The 17,615-nt window shown below is 38.9% G+C and overlaps 1 protein-coding gene across 1 annotated transcript; it reads left to right on the top strand.

Annotated features, from left to right (window-relative positions):
* Positions 1–4,080: 4,080 nt before the first annotated feature.
* On the top strand, positions 4,081–14,213 carry LOC120522269 (Werner syndrome ATP-dependent helicase-like; the record flags this gene model as incomplete). The annotated part of the gene is made up of 4 exons (XM_039743322.1): positions 4,081–4,148; positions 5,110–5,192; positions 5,853–5,959; positions 14,027–14,213. Coding segments are annotated over exons 1-4 (445 nt in total), but the record flags the coding sequence as incomplete, so codon positions are not given.
* Positions 14,214–17,615: the final 3,402 nt, after the last annotated feature.

The raw sequence follows: 17,615 nt of genomic DNA on the forward strand, positions 1-17,615 counted from the left end.
CAAATCTATCGCGCAATGGGCGATATACTCCAAAATGTTAGTGGAGGGCTGTGCCTCCCCTTCCCAGCCCTCTTTTAAAATATCTAATAAGCCCGGGGCTGTCTTCCGTATAGTAATTCAAAGGGAGAGAACCCGTAGAGGCTTGAGGGACTTCCCGTAGGCAAAGAGGACAAGGGGGAGGAGTTGGTCCCAATTCCTCCCATCCTTGCTGACTACCTTACGTAGCATTTGCTTGAGAGTTTGATTGAATCTCTCCACTAGCCCATCGGTTTGAGGATGATACACGAGGTTTTAAATGCTTTATTTTCAGTAACTTGGCAGTCTCCTTGAGCGTTTCCGAGGTGAAAGGCGTTCCTTGGTCCGTCAGGACTTCTCTAGGAATGCCCACGTGAAAAGACTCCTACTAGTTCCGTGCAATATTTTTAGTGGTAGCCGGCGCAATGGAGCGGCTTCAGGGAATCGGGTTGCATAATCCACGAGGACGAGTATATATTTATATCCTCGGGCTGAGGGCTCCAGGGGTCCTACTATATCCACCCCAATCCTGTCAAAGGGAACGTCAATAAGGGGAAGGGGAATCAGAGGAGCACGGTCCTTCCTAGGAATTTGCCGCAGTTGACACTCCGGCAGGAAATGCAAAAGCGGCGAACCTCCTCATTAATCCCGGCCAAAAAACGGAGCTTAATGCGCTCTAATGTTTTATCGGAGCGAGATGGCCTCCAAGAAGGTGAGAGTGGGCTAACTTCGCAAACCTGCCGCCGGTAGGTCCGCGGGACTAGCAACAACTTCGGACCTTCCCCTCATGTTCAGCAACCCGATACAATAATTCATTATCCATGACAAAGTGAGGTCCCTGTGGCATGGGCAAATGCTGCGTTGGCCGTTAACGAGAACCACTGCATTCTTTATGTGCTTCAGAGAGTCGTCATTCCACTGTTCTCTCTTGAAAGAAGCGGAGTCGCTCTAAACTGAAAGTGCAACTCAGAGAGCGGGTCGGTCTGACCTCAAGGGGCGGAGAATCCTCCTCGCTGCGGGCGCTAGTGGATGACGTAGTAGCCCGCGACGGTCCGGGAGTATCTTCGTCACTCTCTTGGCCTACCGCCCCACTCCCTGTCGGCTGATTACGGTGTGGAAGCAGCTTGAGATGAGTCTTTATCATCTATAACGAGGCCAAAAGCTTTTCGGGAATGCTTTCTAAACTACGCGTTACTGTCAGACCAGTCCGCCCGAGGATTACGGAAGCGGAGGATCCGGGTGTACCGCTACGTAAGCGCCGAAGGGTTCCTCCGAGACATACGTAACACGGGCGGTATTGTACGGCGGATATCTCCGTGTATACATTTTAGACTGGTCTTTTCTTAATCCATTGTTGCGGTAGAACAAAGCGGCGAGCAACGACAGACACGTTACTGCGGAATCAAACAGCGCTGTTATCATATGTCCATTAATAAGAAGCTCTCCCGTATGTTTATCCGCCAGGGATTGCTAAGGGCACACAAACAACCCGCCATTGTCCCCTACGGTCCGCCTTGTTCCCGACAGGTCGCAAGCCAGGCGGCCCGGCGACTTGAACAGGCTCTGGATTGCGTGGAAGGGACTGCTTTGTAGGACATAACTCCGGGTAGTCCACAGAGCGGCTGTTCTGCCTCCCGGTTTCACAGCCGGCCTCTGGGTTGCAAGAGCTGTAGCAGCTCGTCCATGGAATGGAATTCGCCCCAGGCGGCTGGGCAAATTCCTGGGGTATCGCTGTAGCAGCAAAAACAGGCCACTTGCTGCACTATTTGCAAGGGGTCAAATCAAATGGCGTAGCCACTCACCCACCTGTTGCCAGAGAGCCATAGCCTGCTCTGACAGCCCTTTGTTGGGTTAAACTCCCAGTCTATTATATTCTTCACCTGCCGGCCTGGGGACAGCCCATCGTTAACAGGGACCTTGGTCCCGATGGGCTCGGCTTTCCTACCAGAAGAGCATACTGAGCCACTCGTGTGTTTTCCCCAGAAGCCAGCCCACGCCTGTGGGTCCCCTCTACCTTCTCCACGAGATGGGTTGGTAGCCCCGGGTTATGCTCGTGGAGCAGAGCCTGCACGCGTCCTTCCTGACCCTCCGCGCACTCCCTGCCCGAAACTCGGCCCGGTACTCACCCACCTGGTTCCTTGAAAGTCCGTGTCCCGGGTTCTTCGGGGACACCATCCTGCCGACTACGCCACTGTAAGAACTGGAGGCCAGAGGCGGAAAGGTTTGGGGCAGCCACCCGTTTAATGCGGTTTCCGGCTGCAAAAGTATTTGAGGCATTTTCAAACAGTTGTTCACACAACAGAGTCCAAAACAGAACTGCCTGCCTAAGCAAAGGCAGTGAGCTTTATAGCTCAGAGGGCGGAAATGATGTCGTCCTCTGGGCCGGAACTGGAAGTGACATCACCCTTGGGGCGGAACGGAAGTGACCTCATTCTTGGGGCGGAACCGAGGTGGTGTGTCCTTCCTGGAAATGGCGGCTCCTGGTGGGATTTCCGGGTAAGACCTGCAGAGAACTCAGAAAGAGCGTCCAGCGTACCCGCCCTGGGCAGATGTATAAACAGTATTGTCTAAGCCCTTCAGCTGCTTCCCATGCACACGTGTGTGACAGTGCGTACTTCGCTGTTTGATGAATGGTTCGATGTGGTAAAGCAAAATGCTGACATACAGATGCATTTGTGGTGCTTTTATATTCAAGCGGCGATTATTTCCAATCGTAATAACACAATACATTTTAAAAGTCCCACATACATCTTTTGTGCCGTTGGTTTTTTGCAACTTCACAACCTCAGCAATAATGTATAGCACTGTATCTGAGCCACTGAGAAAAAAAATAAAGGACATGGTGAAAACGTGTATTTTGTGATTAAAGTGGAAATTTCGGCTTGTAATGAATAAGTAAACCTCGTAGTTTGGGCCAGACTTGCATATATTTTCATATTAGTGCTAAGTGGAATCCCTCCTACATTTTTTTCTGTTTAATATTGTAAGGTTTGTGCTTAGCACAGACTTGGAAGCCTGCACAAAAATTGTTTGCTCTTTTGGAAGAGAAACTATCTTTGTCAGAAAGCAAGAGAATTAATCAGAAAACAGGCTAGCAAAAAAAAGGTGAACTTGTTTAGAAGAGCTTGAAAGAATCATTGTCGAAGAGAGTAGAGTTCAGGAACCATATGTTCCTTAACATTAAAATAATCGAGATCATGCAGTGAATTTTTTTTTAATCCCAAAGCTAGGATAACAATCTTACTGATCCACCATCCTAAGCAGTCAACAAGTGATGACTTAACAGTAATCAGCAACCAGTTAACAACATGGCCATTAGCACAAGCAAATGCCTCCAAATGGTGGTGTGAAAAACAAAATAGACTCCCAAACGAGGAAAAAAAAATTCCTCATAACAATGCATGAAATAGATGCAGAACTGAAAATGATAGGAATCACATCAGATTGTGTGGTTATCTATGTCTCACTTTTATGACTGTGCTTTTAGAGACAGGGCCCAGAAAGATGCATTGTCCTTTTTAAACTGATCAATTTTATGTTAATACCATTTTATGACATTCACGTGGCAAGAATATTCAATATCAATCAAAGGTTCTCCATATTTGTTACTGAGAAAATATACACACACAGTGGAGAAGCATGCAGACTTGACATCAACCCTGCTGATTTTTGAGCCAAGGTTCCTGGACCTGTGAAGTAGTAGCATTAATCATTATATCATAGTTCTGCTCAATGGTATTTCAGTTGTTGAAAAAAAGTAACATATGAATAAGCACATTAAGCCATTCTAGATAAGGTAAGAAGCTAGGGATCTAATTTTCTTAGACCCACTAACTGTATGAGAGTCTGTGGCCACAGGCTGATGATGCCTGGATAGTCTTGACAGCTTTCAGTAGGTATCCTAAAGAAATGAAGTACATATGCCCACCAACTAAGTGCTTGGTTGCTGTTGGACATAGAGTGGGAAAAGCAGCATAATTATTTTCAGATTTAGTTGATTTATGACAATGTGTTATGAGTGAATTCATTGTATATGTAATGGCCTTTTGTCTTCCATTATTTAGAATGTCCAATATTCCTGCTTGTTTCCTTGGCTCTGCCCAGACTGAAAATGTACTTGAAGACTTAAAAAAGTATGTATATTTTTATTACTAAAGGAGAGCCTGACTAAGTTTGTTTGGACCTTATATGCAGTTCACTGATTTTGTATAATATTAAACTGTTTGCTGGTGATGTTTGTGGAAAAAAAATGTACATGAGAAGTAATGCATAGTAATTGACAGTGCACAAGTAAGAGCATGTCAGATGTGCTTAATTAAATTCATAAAGATATGACAATTTTTATTTTCACTTTGACACTGTATATATTGTATGTGTAGCTGCCGAAATAATAAGGTATGGTCAAGCATGGGTAAAACGCGTATCTAAAGAAATCTCACATTTCCAAAGTTCATTTTGAAAATATTTAGTGAAAGTTAAAAGCAAATAATCCACACAAGAATAAAAAGTAAAATAGTTACACACATAGAATAAAGGCAAAAAAAAGGAAAAATGTATCTTGTCTTAAACAGCTTTTCTTGACAAACTTTAATTATTTCTGTACTTAAAAGTTCTTTACTTTTTCTTCTCTACTTAAAGATTCTTAAATTCTTATATACTTAAAGATTCTTAGCTTCTTCTTCTGTATGCTTTAAGCATACGGCACAGCACATGAATTAAGTGCTATTTTCTTACATATTTATTTCACACACTCAAAAGGCCCGTAAGCTGATTGGCGCATAGATAATGTGCCCAGGGACGGTTGAAAACCATATGCCTTCCATTCCTTGCTCAAGGCAAAGCTGTCACTATCTGAAGATTATTGTTTTAGTCAGAACTGTTAGAAGTGGCAGGAAAATATCAACATAGGAACCTCCCATATTTTATGTATTATTATCTAGTAAAATATTCATGAATTTTATACAACTAGGAAAATGGCTCTTATAATATGTTTCTTCTGTGAAAAGTGTTTCTAGTACAGTATTGTTATGAATTAGATGTGTTGCTAAGACTCTATTAATCTCACTTAGCTTTATATTATTAATTTCATTTTAGTGGGTACTTTCGAGTGTTATACATGACTCCTGAATTCTGCTCTGGAAATACAAATTTACTTAAACAACTCAATCATGACGTAGGTAAGGAAAGTTATTGTATAAAGATTTTTTTTGGCAGTTGTTTTATTCTAATGTATATTTGCCACTTTCTCCATTTCCTCTATTACTGCATATTTTTGACACTGAATATTTTCAGGTCTTCATCCAAAATCTAATATTAGGTAAAGGGAACTTAAGTGAGCAAGTAACAACAATTCAGAACAACATTATTTAATGTTATGAAAAGAAAATTTTAAAAAAGCAAAACTTCAGAAAAAACATACTGTTTGCATCTTTAATTAGCAATCCATTTTATGCTCAAAAGTCAACCCACAGATAGCTGTTGCTCTCTCTGTATTCAATGATTATTTCCCAATTGCACCTGAGACTCAAGTATTCTGTTAGGATATGCTTGACATCAAATGTATTTCCACAGTAAATGATGACGAAAGAAAACAAAACAAAACTGCCACAGAATGTGCATTCTAATCATATCATTAAATACAATAAGCATATTGTATATTTTTTCTGTTATAACTAAACAACATATTTACATATTAATTACATTTCTTAGACATATCCTAACTTAAAAATATTTTAAGTTAGTATTCTGTTTTCATTTTATTGAGCATTTCCTTTAAATGTTTATTTAAAATGTATTTAAAATTACATCCTTAATCTTCCTTGTTTACATGCTTTAAGGGATTACTTTAATAGCAGTGGATGAGGCTCATTGTATATCTGAATGGGGTCATGACTTCCGGAGTGCATACAGAAATCTTGGATTATTAAAAGAATTGCTTCCTAATGTAAGTTGTCTTTTTCTTAATAGTACTATTTAATCATATTCAAATAAACACTGTACACTATTCTGTACACAAAATATACAGTGTTTAACTTCAGTGTTAAACTTATACATAAAGTAATGAAGACTTAGTATATTAGGGTTAATCAAAACATCTATTAAATGTTTTTGCATTGACCCAGTAACTAACTTCAGTCTCAAACTCTCATATCGATATTGTAGCATACTGTCTTGCATTATCTGTTAAGCTAGGACTGTTAACTGAGCACAGGCTCGGAGTGTTTAACACTAGAATTACCAAAGCTTACGAAAAAATTCGTAAATCTGGCCGGCTTAAATCCCTCGCACCTCTCCATCAGCGTCTTTTGTCCTGTAAATGTACCGATAAAGACAAGCAGCTAGCAGCCTGCTATTTCATCCCCCACCGCCGCAGAACGTGCACAAAGTTCTCCCAGCTCATGCCTTGATTACCTGGGAGTGAAGTGCTGGAGTTTTAGAGTGGAAATAATAGATCGTTATGTGGATCAGCAATTCTTACCGCTACGCCGCGGAAGCTGTTGCATCGTCCTTGAACCTTTTGTGAAAGTGTTTATTTGATCTTTGGACTTCAGGCTTCACACATTATATAGTTTATGCCTACATTTTGTCATGTATTACTAAAATATGAAAAATATTTCTGTTTTAACAATGTGTTTACACAGATTATTATAGACACGAACACAGATGAAATGCATGTGTTCCAAATAACAATCTATTATTTCCACTCTAAAATTCCAGCACTTCACTCCCAGATAATCAAGGCATGAGCTGGGAGAACTTTGTGCACGTTCTGCGGTGGTGTGGGAGGATAGAATATCAGGCTGGTCGCTGCTTGTCTTTATTGGCACATTTACAGGACAAAAGACGCTGATGGAGAGGTGCAAAGGGATTTAAGACGGGCCGGATTTATGAGTTTTTTTTGTAGGCTTTGGTAATTCTAGTGTTAATGCAACAACAGTGAAGTACAAAACCTTATAGCATTTGCATACATAAACACATCAATGTATTACACAGTAAAACAGAAACGAATCTTGGTTGTTAAAAATCGTGATATTAGTCCTGTAAACACAAGAATTGAATTATGATCAGTGAATTATAACAGTGGAGAAAGGAAAACAAAAACTTTACTTAACAGCATTACATAGTTAGGAGCAGGTGCTTCTAAAAATAGCAATGGATACTAAAAAATAAACTTCAGACGAGGGCATATGATAGTTCATAATAATTATAAATCTTTATTTTAGAAAAAAACCTCTCAACTGTAACTGCAGTTTTAACTGGTGTATCAGTAAATCTTACAATGGTGTTCTGAACTTAAATGATGAATCTTCACTGTATCTTCAAGATCAATGGGATATTACTTACACTAATAGACCAATCATTGCACAGTTCTGTTGCCCTCTAGCTATAGTCTTGACTTTCCACAGTAGTTTTGTTTTATCCCTGAAATTCTTAGATACTTGAGGGCCAACATCTTCATTTTAAGGTATGTTCCTAAGATTTAAATTTTGATGAGTTCTCTTAAATATATAGTATATAGTTAAATTTTATATATAATAAAATATATTAGCTTCGGAATCGGTTAGAAAATGTAGCTAATTAATCACATAACTGTATGGAATTAATTGCAATTAATCGCATCTAACATTAAAACATACAATCATAAATTAGATGCATAAATCATGAAGTAAATATACACTGAATCACAGAATTAATGTAGAATCATCACAAATTAATTTTTAAAAATGTAATGGCATAGTTTAAACTTAAACAATGATTTGAAACCTGACATTTTAACAAAACACTGCTTTAGCAAGCACATCCTAAATTTGAATGCCTTCCTAAAAGGCAAGTTGAAAAGAAGGCAATAAGAAAACAAGGCTATTGTATTAGTTCTCAGATTGGTATGGCATTTGAGACATAGACGTATCAAAGTAGAATTAAATGATTGAAACAACAGTAGACTTTGAATGGACTGCTAAAGACTGACTTAACTGAAATAAGCATCTCTTAAGAGGGCATACATTAAAACATGTATTAAAACTCTGCAAATGCCATCTTCATTTCTTCTTCACCATCAATGACTTTATAATTATACTGTAAACGTGTTTTTCAACTGGTGCGCAATGAGAGCAACCGAGGTGTCCCATATAAGACTGCCTGTATGAGCGGGAAAAAGACAGGTAAGTTGGGAAAATGCATCCAAAATGCTCACTAACTGCAGTGTCTGCGAATGTCAACCCTCAAGCTGCTTTTTTGCAGCTGGAAGCATTCCGGGTTTCCCTGGTCGTCTTCCCCGCAGCACTTCCGGGTGTGGCTGAAGTGCTGAGGACCAGGGCTCTCCAGGCATTGGTGCGCTCCCTGGCAGTGACCATGGGCCCCTATAGGGTTGAGCTTCCAAGCACAGTTCCTGTGGTCCCCAAAGCCACCAGGGCGGTTGCCCCCTTGTGGTCTGGAGGAGGCGTAACCACTCTTCCGGTCCTTCTGAGCATCCCGGCTGGGTGCCACCGGCAGTCCCTTGGCACAAAAACCAATTTTGGATATATATATATATATATATATATATATATATATATATATATAAATAAATATAAATATATAAATATATAAAGTATACATATGTAATTCTTTAGGTTCATACATTTTGCATTATTGTTTCGTAATTTAAAAAAAAAAAAAAAAATTAATGAAAATGCTGTCCTGACCAAAGCACTGCCTGAAATGATCTCCTCGTTGCCGGCCCTGGATGCGCCAGTATTTTTTAACACGTTAAAACGATGGAATCTCTGAAGCCTACAAAAAAAGCTGTAATGCCGGGCCACCTTAAATTCCTCCACACCTTTTCATCACCATCTTTCTTTTGCAAAAATGTTAATTGACACAGGCAGCAACCAGACTGCTTTTCCATCCCCCACCAAGGTGGCAGAAGTTCTCCCGGCTCAAGTGTCTGTTTATCTAGGTGTGAGGTGCTGGGAGTTGTACAGAGTAAATAATATATTGTTATTTGGAATACATGCATTTCATGTGTGTTCTGTGTCTACAATGATCTGGGTAAATGTTGAATGACAGGATTTCCTGAGCACATAAATAGAAACTTTTTCAATGTTATAGTAATAAATATGTGAAGTGTATAATTCATAAAGACTTTAGTCTAAATATCAAATAAACATGTGCGTTTATTCAAGAATATAACCATCCATCCATCCATTATCCAACCCGCTATATCCTAACTACAGAAAAAAAATCATTCATTTACATGTTGCTATCATTAAGTTAAAAAACAAAGCTCAAATGTCAATTGATAGAAAGTTCACGTCTTCTTCGATGGAACAGAGGTAAGAACTGTTGCATTATCTCCAAAAGGCTGTGGGTTCAAGTCTGGGTCCTTCCCTTTTTGAGTAGTGAACTGCTATTGTTATTACTATTACATAATAAAAACATACATTTGATTTGAGTCTGTAACACCCGGTGTAAATTTTTGCTACCCCTGTAAAAGATATCGCTGAAGGGATATAAGCAGACACACAAATGCTGTTGAATCATGTCTTCTTGGTATCTTTTTGTCACTTTAATTTTTTGTTATTCAGTTTTATTCTTGAATAAAAGCACACTTGTTTCATTATACCTTTGCAAAAGTGTTTATTTTATATTCCAGTACCCACTTGAATGAGATCAAATCTGTTTCTGCCTCTCTTGTGCATGCACACATACATTCATGCATGAAAACGTCATTATTTGAAAATGCTATTTCATTTAAACACGAGTTGTCATTTGAACATTTTTTTCGATCTTGCCCAAACCCCGTGTTATAGTGCATGGTACTGAGAATGCAGGCAGGCTACTTCTTTTTGGGCGCATATACCGTTAGCATAGTACTGCCAGATCTAAACACCAGCATGGAGAATTGCTTGTGTACTAAAGTGACTTTAGCTTCAGGTGGAAATTCCTGTCCCATTTTATTTATGGTGCCAAGCAGAGTTGTGTTGCAGTGCAGCAGTCTGTTAGGTTTTTAAAGCAATGTGAAGAAGTTGTTTGTTGTTACAGCTCTGCCTTTTTTCCAGAAATGTCTCCATTTGCTTTTAATATCGCAGTCTCGGAAAGTCTTTCTCCCGTGGAATAACTGGAATCTTTTTCTAAATAAGGAGTGGCATTGCACATGTACTTTGTTTCCAAATCTACTGCAAATCAGAAGTTTATGCCAAATTTGTTAGGCTTGGTCGAGATGTATTGCAAGAAACGATATTGTGCTTTGGTTGGAAACAGTTGCTCATCAATAGTAGTGTTGCCCTGCGTTGTAACTCAAAACACAGCTGTCAACAAAATGTTGCCAGATGTCAGAGATCGCAGCAAATCTGTTGTTTTTCACATGTTCTGCACGGGTGTCTTTTGTTACAACAATACAAATGCCACATGATTGTCTGATTGCGGTCAAGGAGCATTGTATCTTTGATTGGTGGTGCAACAAATAGTTCTGAGTAGGCATTAATCACAGCACCAACTGTGGTTATTGCTGCTCTTGTGAAAAGGATGGAGATAAAAACGCCATCAACTCAGAGAGGGAGAGGCAAGTTCGTTGTACCACTTGAACATCACTGACAGAATTGATTTTTTTTTTCTTTGATTATAGTCTTGAATAAAAGCACATGTTTATTTGATATTTGGACTAAAGTCTTCACACATTTTACACCTCAACTCATTATTACTCTAACGTGAAAAAAGTCTCTGCTTTAGTTATGCGTTCAACATTTCTTTCCTCGCATTTCCTGTCATACTACATTTAGTAGTAGTAGTTTATTTTTATAGCGCCCTCACAGACAAAAGGTCACAGAGCACGGAACAGCAAATACAGTACAAATACAACAGTTAAAACAAAACATAAACAAAGCCAATAAAAATAATAAATAAACTAGAACTTTCAGCACTGTTTAAAAGCTTGTTTAAAAAGAAATTTATTTAGTGTTTTTTAAAAGAATCATCAGACTCCACTCCATGCAGCCCACAAGGCAGGCTATTCCATAGTCTTGGTGCCACAGACTGAAAGGCATGATCCCCATGGGTTTTTAGCCGAGTGCATGGGGCAACTAGAAGGCTGTGTTGCCCAGAGCTGAGAGTCCGACAAGCTGCATGGCACTGGAGCAGGCTGGTTAGCTACTCAGGAGCTTGTCCATGCAAAGCTCTGAAAGTAAGTACCAAAACTTAAAAATGAATTCTATAAAACACTGGGAGCCAGTGCAGTGTGTATAAAATGAGGGTGGTAAGATCACTCCGGCTAGCACGAGTTAGGAGCCAGGCATCTGCATTTTGAACAAACTGAAGATGTGAGAGAGAGGACACGCTCAAACCCGTAAAGAGAGCATTACAGTAATCAAGCTGTGAGGAAATAAAAGAATGAACGAGCATCTCCAATGCTGATATACAGCATTTCTTAGTTTTGAGAGATTTCTTAAATGAAATAAACACGCGGCTGACTGATCTTAAATATTCATCAAAGCGTCAGGGATTGGTGAAAATAGCCCCAAGGTTACGTAGACTCGACTTAATAACAGGAGAGACAGAAGATAATTTTAAACTGATCTCACAATAAAGAACAGGAGGAGCAACAATTAGTACCTTGGTCTTTCCTGAATTCAACTGCAGGTAATTACTACTGAGCCAGTTGTTAACCTGAGACTGACAATCAACCAATGTGACCAAAGTATTAATTTGGTTAGTCTTCAATGAAAAATAAAGCTGTATATTATCTGCATATAGATGATACAAAATATCCTTAAAACAGTTAAGAATCTGTGATAGGGGAAGAATATATAAAGAGAAAAGTACAGGTCCAAGAACTGAGCCCTGTGGCACTCCACAAGTCAAAGGAGCAGAGTCAAATGAAAAGCCAGCCACACCGACTGAGAAACCCTTATTCAACAAATAAAGAGGAGAACCACTCCAAATTAGAGCCAGAGACACCTAACAGCTCTAATCTATTAATTAAGATCTGATGGTCCACTGTATCAAAAGCTGCGATAAGATCTAACAGTACAAGCACAGAGCACCGCCTGCATCAGCAGCAATTAAAAGTTCATAAAAAACTTTTAGAAGAGCTGTTTCTGTAAAATGTTGCCTCGGAAAACCAGAATGAAAAGAATCAAAGAACCGCTGCTCCTCTAAGAAGACACAAAGTTGCAGTTCAACCACCTTTCCCAAAACTTTGGCAATAAAAGGCAGTTTTGAAATTGCCATGTAATTACTCAAAATAGAAGGATCAGAATTAGATTTTTTCAACAGCGGCTGAATTACAGCATGTTTAAAATACGATGGAACCACACCAGATCTCAAGGAGCAATTTATGATATTCAAAAGGCACGGACCTATACAACTCAGATTTTAACATTAATAATGTTGGCAACAGGTCAGTAGGACACGATGAAGGTTTCATCTTCCTGAGCGTCAGAAAGATCAGAAAGTGAAACTTCTGAGAACACAAAAGACTCGGAATATGAGTTAATGAGACCACTAGGTAAGACAGCTGGAACAATATTAGCCCGAACAACATTAACCTTGCCAATAAAAATGTAAGAAAATTATTGCAGTCACTTTTAGAAAAAACCTGAGTAATAGATTGAGATGGAGAAATAATATTGTGAATAGTATCAAATAGCACTTTGGGATTGCGATTGTGAGTCTGAATAAGATTAGAAAAATAAGCTGTTCTAGCATCCCTAACCAAAGAATTAAAAGAAGCAAGTAAATCCTTTAAGCACGAAAGATGAACTTCCAGATTAGTGGACTTCCTTAGGCACTCCGCTTTTCAACATTTACCTAGATTGTTGTAGACATGAACACACATGAAATGTATGTATTCCAAATAACGATACATTATTTACCCTATACAATTCCAGACACTTAACTCCCAGATAAAGAGACTTCAGCGTCTGACTTGACTTCAGTTGCATTTATGGGGGATGAGTGAGCAGGCTGCCTGTTGCAGTTGCTGATTAACACATTTGCAAAACAAAGTTGCTGATGAAGAGGTGCGAAGGAGTTTAAGGTGGCCTGGCATTACGACTTTTTTCGTAGGCTTTAGAGATTGTAGTGTTAATGAAAGGTACAGTATCTGGTGATACTGCCTCTGTATGGTATTAAATCTCAATCCAGGCTCTTTATGCGTAGCTATTCGCTGATGTAATAAACTTTCTTCTTCTGTGAATTTCTCTCTGACTGAATATGGTTTTTATGCATGGTTCTTAGTGGCTAAGGAAAAAGCAACTTGTCTTGTTTTTTTCAATTTGTTTAGAGCTAATCATCTGTGATGGTCAATGTTGTAAACTCGTCCTGTAGCACTTGTTTCAAAAGAGTCCACAGACTGAGGTTTACTTAGTTATGTTGACCTCTTTTGTATGTGACTTTGGATAAATGTATCTTCTAATTGAATAAATGTAAATATAAGGTGCATCAGTGGTTATCAGTCATTGTTTGCCTGTGATAGCTTTTTCTGACAATCTCCTTAACTTCCTTCAATAACAGTTTACTTGCACTTCAAAAACAGGTGAATCAAATTTCCTTATATTGACTTGGCCCACGGCCTTGTCTTTTTGAATGTCATTTTATTGATCTGCAAAATACTTCTCTACTTACTCTTTTCAGTACCTGCCATTATGATTTCTGTCTTTACCCCTTCAGAGATGGGTTTTGGAAACTTTCAAAAGGATTTTTCAAGAATTCATGTGTTTTCTTTATTCTCTCGCCTCATCATTATTTGCTATTGCTTCTTTAGATTTTTCACTCTTTAAATAGTTAAATATTAGTCCTTAGCAGCAACCATTTCCTTGTTGAAATCCAGTGAAATTGGTATTTCTTAAATTAACCCATTTAATGGTCATTTCTTTGCTTGGTATTCCTTAATGCCTCCTTTACCAGGTGAAAACAGGTCATACAGTGTCATTAAACACTTTTGGTAGTAATGACATAACTGTTACTATCATAAACTGTCCGACACTGTATACAAATTTTATATATTTTTGGTTTCCCTTTTTTTGCATGTTAGGTCCCCATTGTAGCCTTAACCGCTACTGCAAGTCCTTCCATTCGACAGGATATAATCAAAAGTTTGAACCTGGATAACCCTCAGATCACATGCACTAACTTTGATCGACCAAATCTCTTCCTGGATGTTCATCAGAAATCTGGAAGCATAATCCAAGACATAAAGAAGTTCCTTATTAAAAGGATGTGTAAGTCTCTTAATTGCCAAATTAGTAGAACTATAGAGTTAAATATTTTAAACACTTAACAATAACGTATTTAAATAAAGTTGTAAGCTGTTTATCTTTTTTTCTGTTTGTTCACGATTTTTTGATTTTCACGAAATTTTGCTTGTTGGTAAAACCTAAAATATAAGCTATATGGTGTAATGAGAAGGGTTGTATGGTGGGGTTGGCACACCAAAAATCAGTGCTGACATGGGGACTACAAATCCCATCAGGCAGGAGCAGTGCACAGGGGCTGTTGGGAGGACACAATTACCACTGTGCATTGGTAAAGTGGGATCTAATCAAGGAATACCGGTGTTACTCTTTTTTCTCAGTTAACTTTGGATTACGACTTTTGCCCAAGGGTATGTGATATTGTCTCATTGTGAGTTGTTTTTAGCCGTATTAAATTTCCAAAGGGTTGTTTTTGCCAGTTTATTTTCATCGAGACCCTTTTCTGAGAAATAATACGTTTCCAAAAGTAGTATATGGTTTTGCCAAACCCTTAATAAGCAATGTTCCTTTCTTTCACCATATCAAAAAACTTTTAACACTAGAATTGCTAGGCATTTTTTCAGTTCTGTAATCGACAAGGCTACACCAACTGTAGCTGAATTCTTTTATTCTCACTATTGGCCTATCAGCTTGACATCCTGATAACATATCTCTACTGCCATATCCCCAAAAGTCACAGATATCATAGTACAGCTTGAGTGAACATGAAAATAATTTGTTTCATGGCACACAGCATATTGTTTCGAATATATTCACTTTAAGTATTAGCAAACATTTTCAATTAAAAACAAAGTGATAAAAAAAGCCCCATGGGTTGTGTGGCCTTGGGGCAGAAAACTTCTTTGTTATTTATTAGTAAAAGGCAAAACAACCTATTTAACACTAGAATTACCAAAGCCTACAAAAAAACTTGTAAACTCGGCCCACCTTAAATCCCTTCGCATCTTTCCGTCAGCATCTTTTGTCTTGTAAATGTGTCGATCAAGCAGCCTGCTATAACCACCACAACACCATCAACCCCGATCGGGAAGGGCAATAGGTTCACCCAACTTGAGCCTTGATTATCTTGGAGTGAAGTGCTGGAGTTTTAGAGGGAAAATAATAGATTGATATTTGTAACACATGCATTTCATTTTATCTTGGTAGAGTGTTGTGATGTAGGATTTTGCATATAACTTGATAAATGTTTTGTATGTCTTTATTTATAATTTAGGCAAACCAATGTAATTTAGTGGTACCTTGGTGAGAGGCATTCTTGTTTATCCCCCCATGTTTACGACTTTTCTTTGTAATTTTACGACAGGATTTGGGGATGTGTCTTAAACCAGTTTGATGAGCATTTCTTTGCTAAAGTCTTTTCTCCCATCCCCACACAAAGCCAGGTTAGTGTAATATATGGTCTTGGGGGCAGAAGATAAGATGTTCTATTTCACCCATTGGTCTGAGGTATGGCTGTTTGGAATTGGCTAGTCTCAGAGGCCTTTAAGTACCATGATGTCCTATTGGTTCTAGGAATTGGAGAGAACATCTATAAATGTACTTGCTCAACCACATTCTCTCTCTCTGACTGACTGACATATGATGAAGAAGCATCTCTCTGACTGACCCACATATGAAGAAGCATCTCTCTGCTGACCTATGATGATGAAGACAACATGAAGAGCACAGCTCAGCAGCCATATTGAACAGACATGTGGCTGAAAGCTGAGCACCAACGATGCCTTAACTAGAGACATTTTAAGTAACTGCAAGTCTGTGTGCCACCTGAATTACACATCACCATTTTATCAGGTTGTATGGTTGCCAATATTCAAATGTACTTTGCATTTTGTTATTATTTATGAATATTATCAGTAATACATTATTTTATGTGTAACTTAACTCCTGCTTGTCTTTTACTACATCTAATTGCCTGAGGTTATAGATATAGAAGGGAAGGTGGGGATAAGTTATATACAGTGGTAAGTCTGTGAGATTAGGTATTCTAAGGCTACATATTAATAATACAATAGGGACAGTAGAGCAATATATATTACTCTACCAAGATAAAACAATTGGCGTGTCGGCAGGATTTTGGGGTAACCAAGTTTTGCACCCTGTTTGCAAATACTGTTTTGATGTATGTGTTTGTTTATGTATGTGAATTTTAGGGCACCCAGTGTACAAATGCGGTGGAAGTAAAACATTGTTTGGTTGCTGAATGGAATATAACCAACAAAGTGTAGAGACTTCATGTGTGTCACAAGGACACCCGCATGTTTGTTAGTACTGGTGGTAGTGAGTCCCTAATTAAAGTGCTAGGGAGTGGTGAAAGATGCATGCGTCATTCATACGGCATTTAAGTGGTTAAAGTGCTAGGGAGTGATGGGACATGCATTCGTCATTCATACGGTACTTATTCGTTTAGAATCTTTGTGTATGTATGTGTATGTTTGCTTACAGGGGCAAAAGTAGGCCAACCCATAACGAATTTGGCAAATTGTATTAGAGAAATTGTAGACTTAGAAATGCCTAAGTTCATTTTAAAGTCAGCCATCTTCCAGTGGAGTGGCAGAGGAAGCAGGCTAAAGCTAGGAAACCTGTAGTTCAGGTAGAGAAAGCAGAAGCTGAGCTGAGTGTGCCACAAAATGGAAGGGGGCTGGAAGGATTAAAAGCAAGAAAACAGAGATCAGGTTTAAAGAAGACAGCTGCTGTTATAAGAGGTTTACTAGCTTGTATTATTGGTAATAAGGAAGATCATGATAAGGAAGAAAATAGCAAAGTGAATGAAAGTGAAAGTTGTGGAATGTTGAGTGAGAGTTTTGAAAGATGTAACAGTTGGTGTGATAATTGTGAAGTGTTAGCATGTAGAACACTCACTGCTAAAGTAGAAAGCAGTGAAAGAAGTGGAAAAAAGAAATGTAAACCGCCCATGGTGAAAGTTAGGGCAACAGTAACCAGATCGGACTGGAACCCTAAAACAGGGGTGGGTGACTTACATGAGACAGATGTGTGCTCAGATAAAGAGTGGGAATGTGAGTGTGAGGAAAAGGAGAGAGATGAAAGGAAGGGAAAACAGCAAGGGTGTTTTCTTCCTTTATTCTCCACTGCACCACAATCTCCAAGTAATTCTGAGGCCTGTCCAGTATTTAAAGAGCATGCTACACTGATAGATATTTCACCACTGTTAGGAAAGGTAACCAGTGCTGCACTGAAATTTGATTTAGGACAAAGAGATCAGATAGAAGGCAGAGGAGCTGGTGAGTGTGAATGGCAATTGTTGACTAGAGGGCATGAACTGGATATTGGCATAAGGATACTGAGTAAAGAAAGTGTGGAATTAAAACAAAGAACAATGGAAATGAAAGGAATTCAAGTGCTTGTGTGTGA

This window comes from Polypterus senegalus, unplaced genomic scaffold, assembly GCF_016835505.1.
Source record: "Polypterus senegalus isolate Bchr_013 unplaced genomic scaffold, ASM1683550v1 scaffold_4623, whole genome shotgun sequence".
In the NCBI taxonomy this organism is placed as follows: Eukaryota; Metazoa; Chordata; class Cladistia; order Polypteriformes; family Polypteridae; genus Polypterus; species Polypterus senegalus.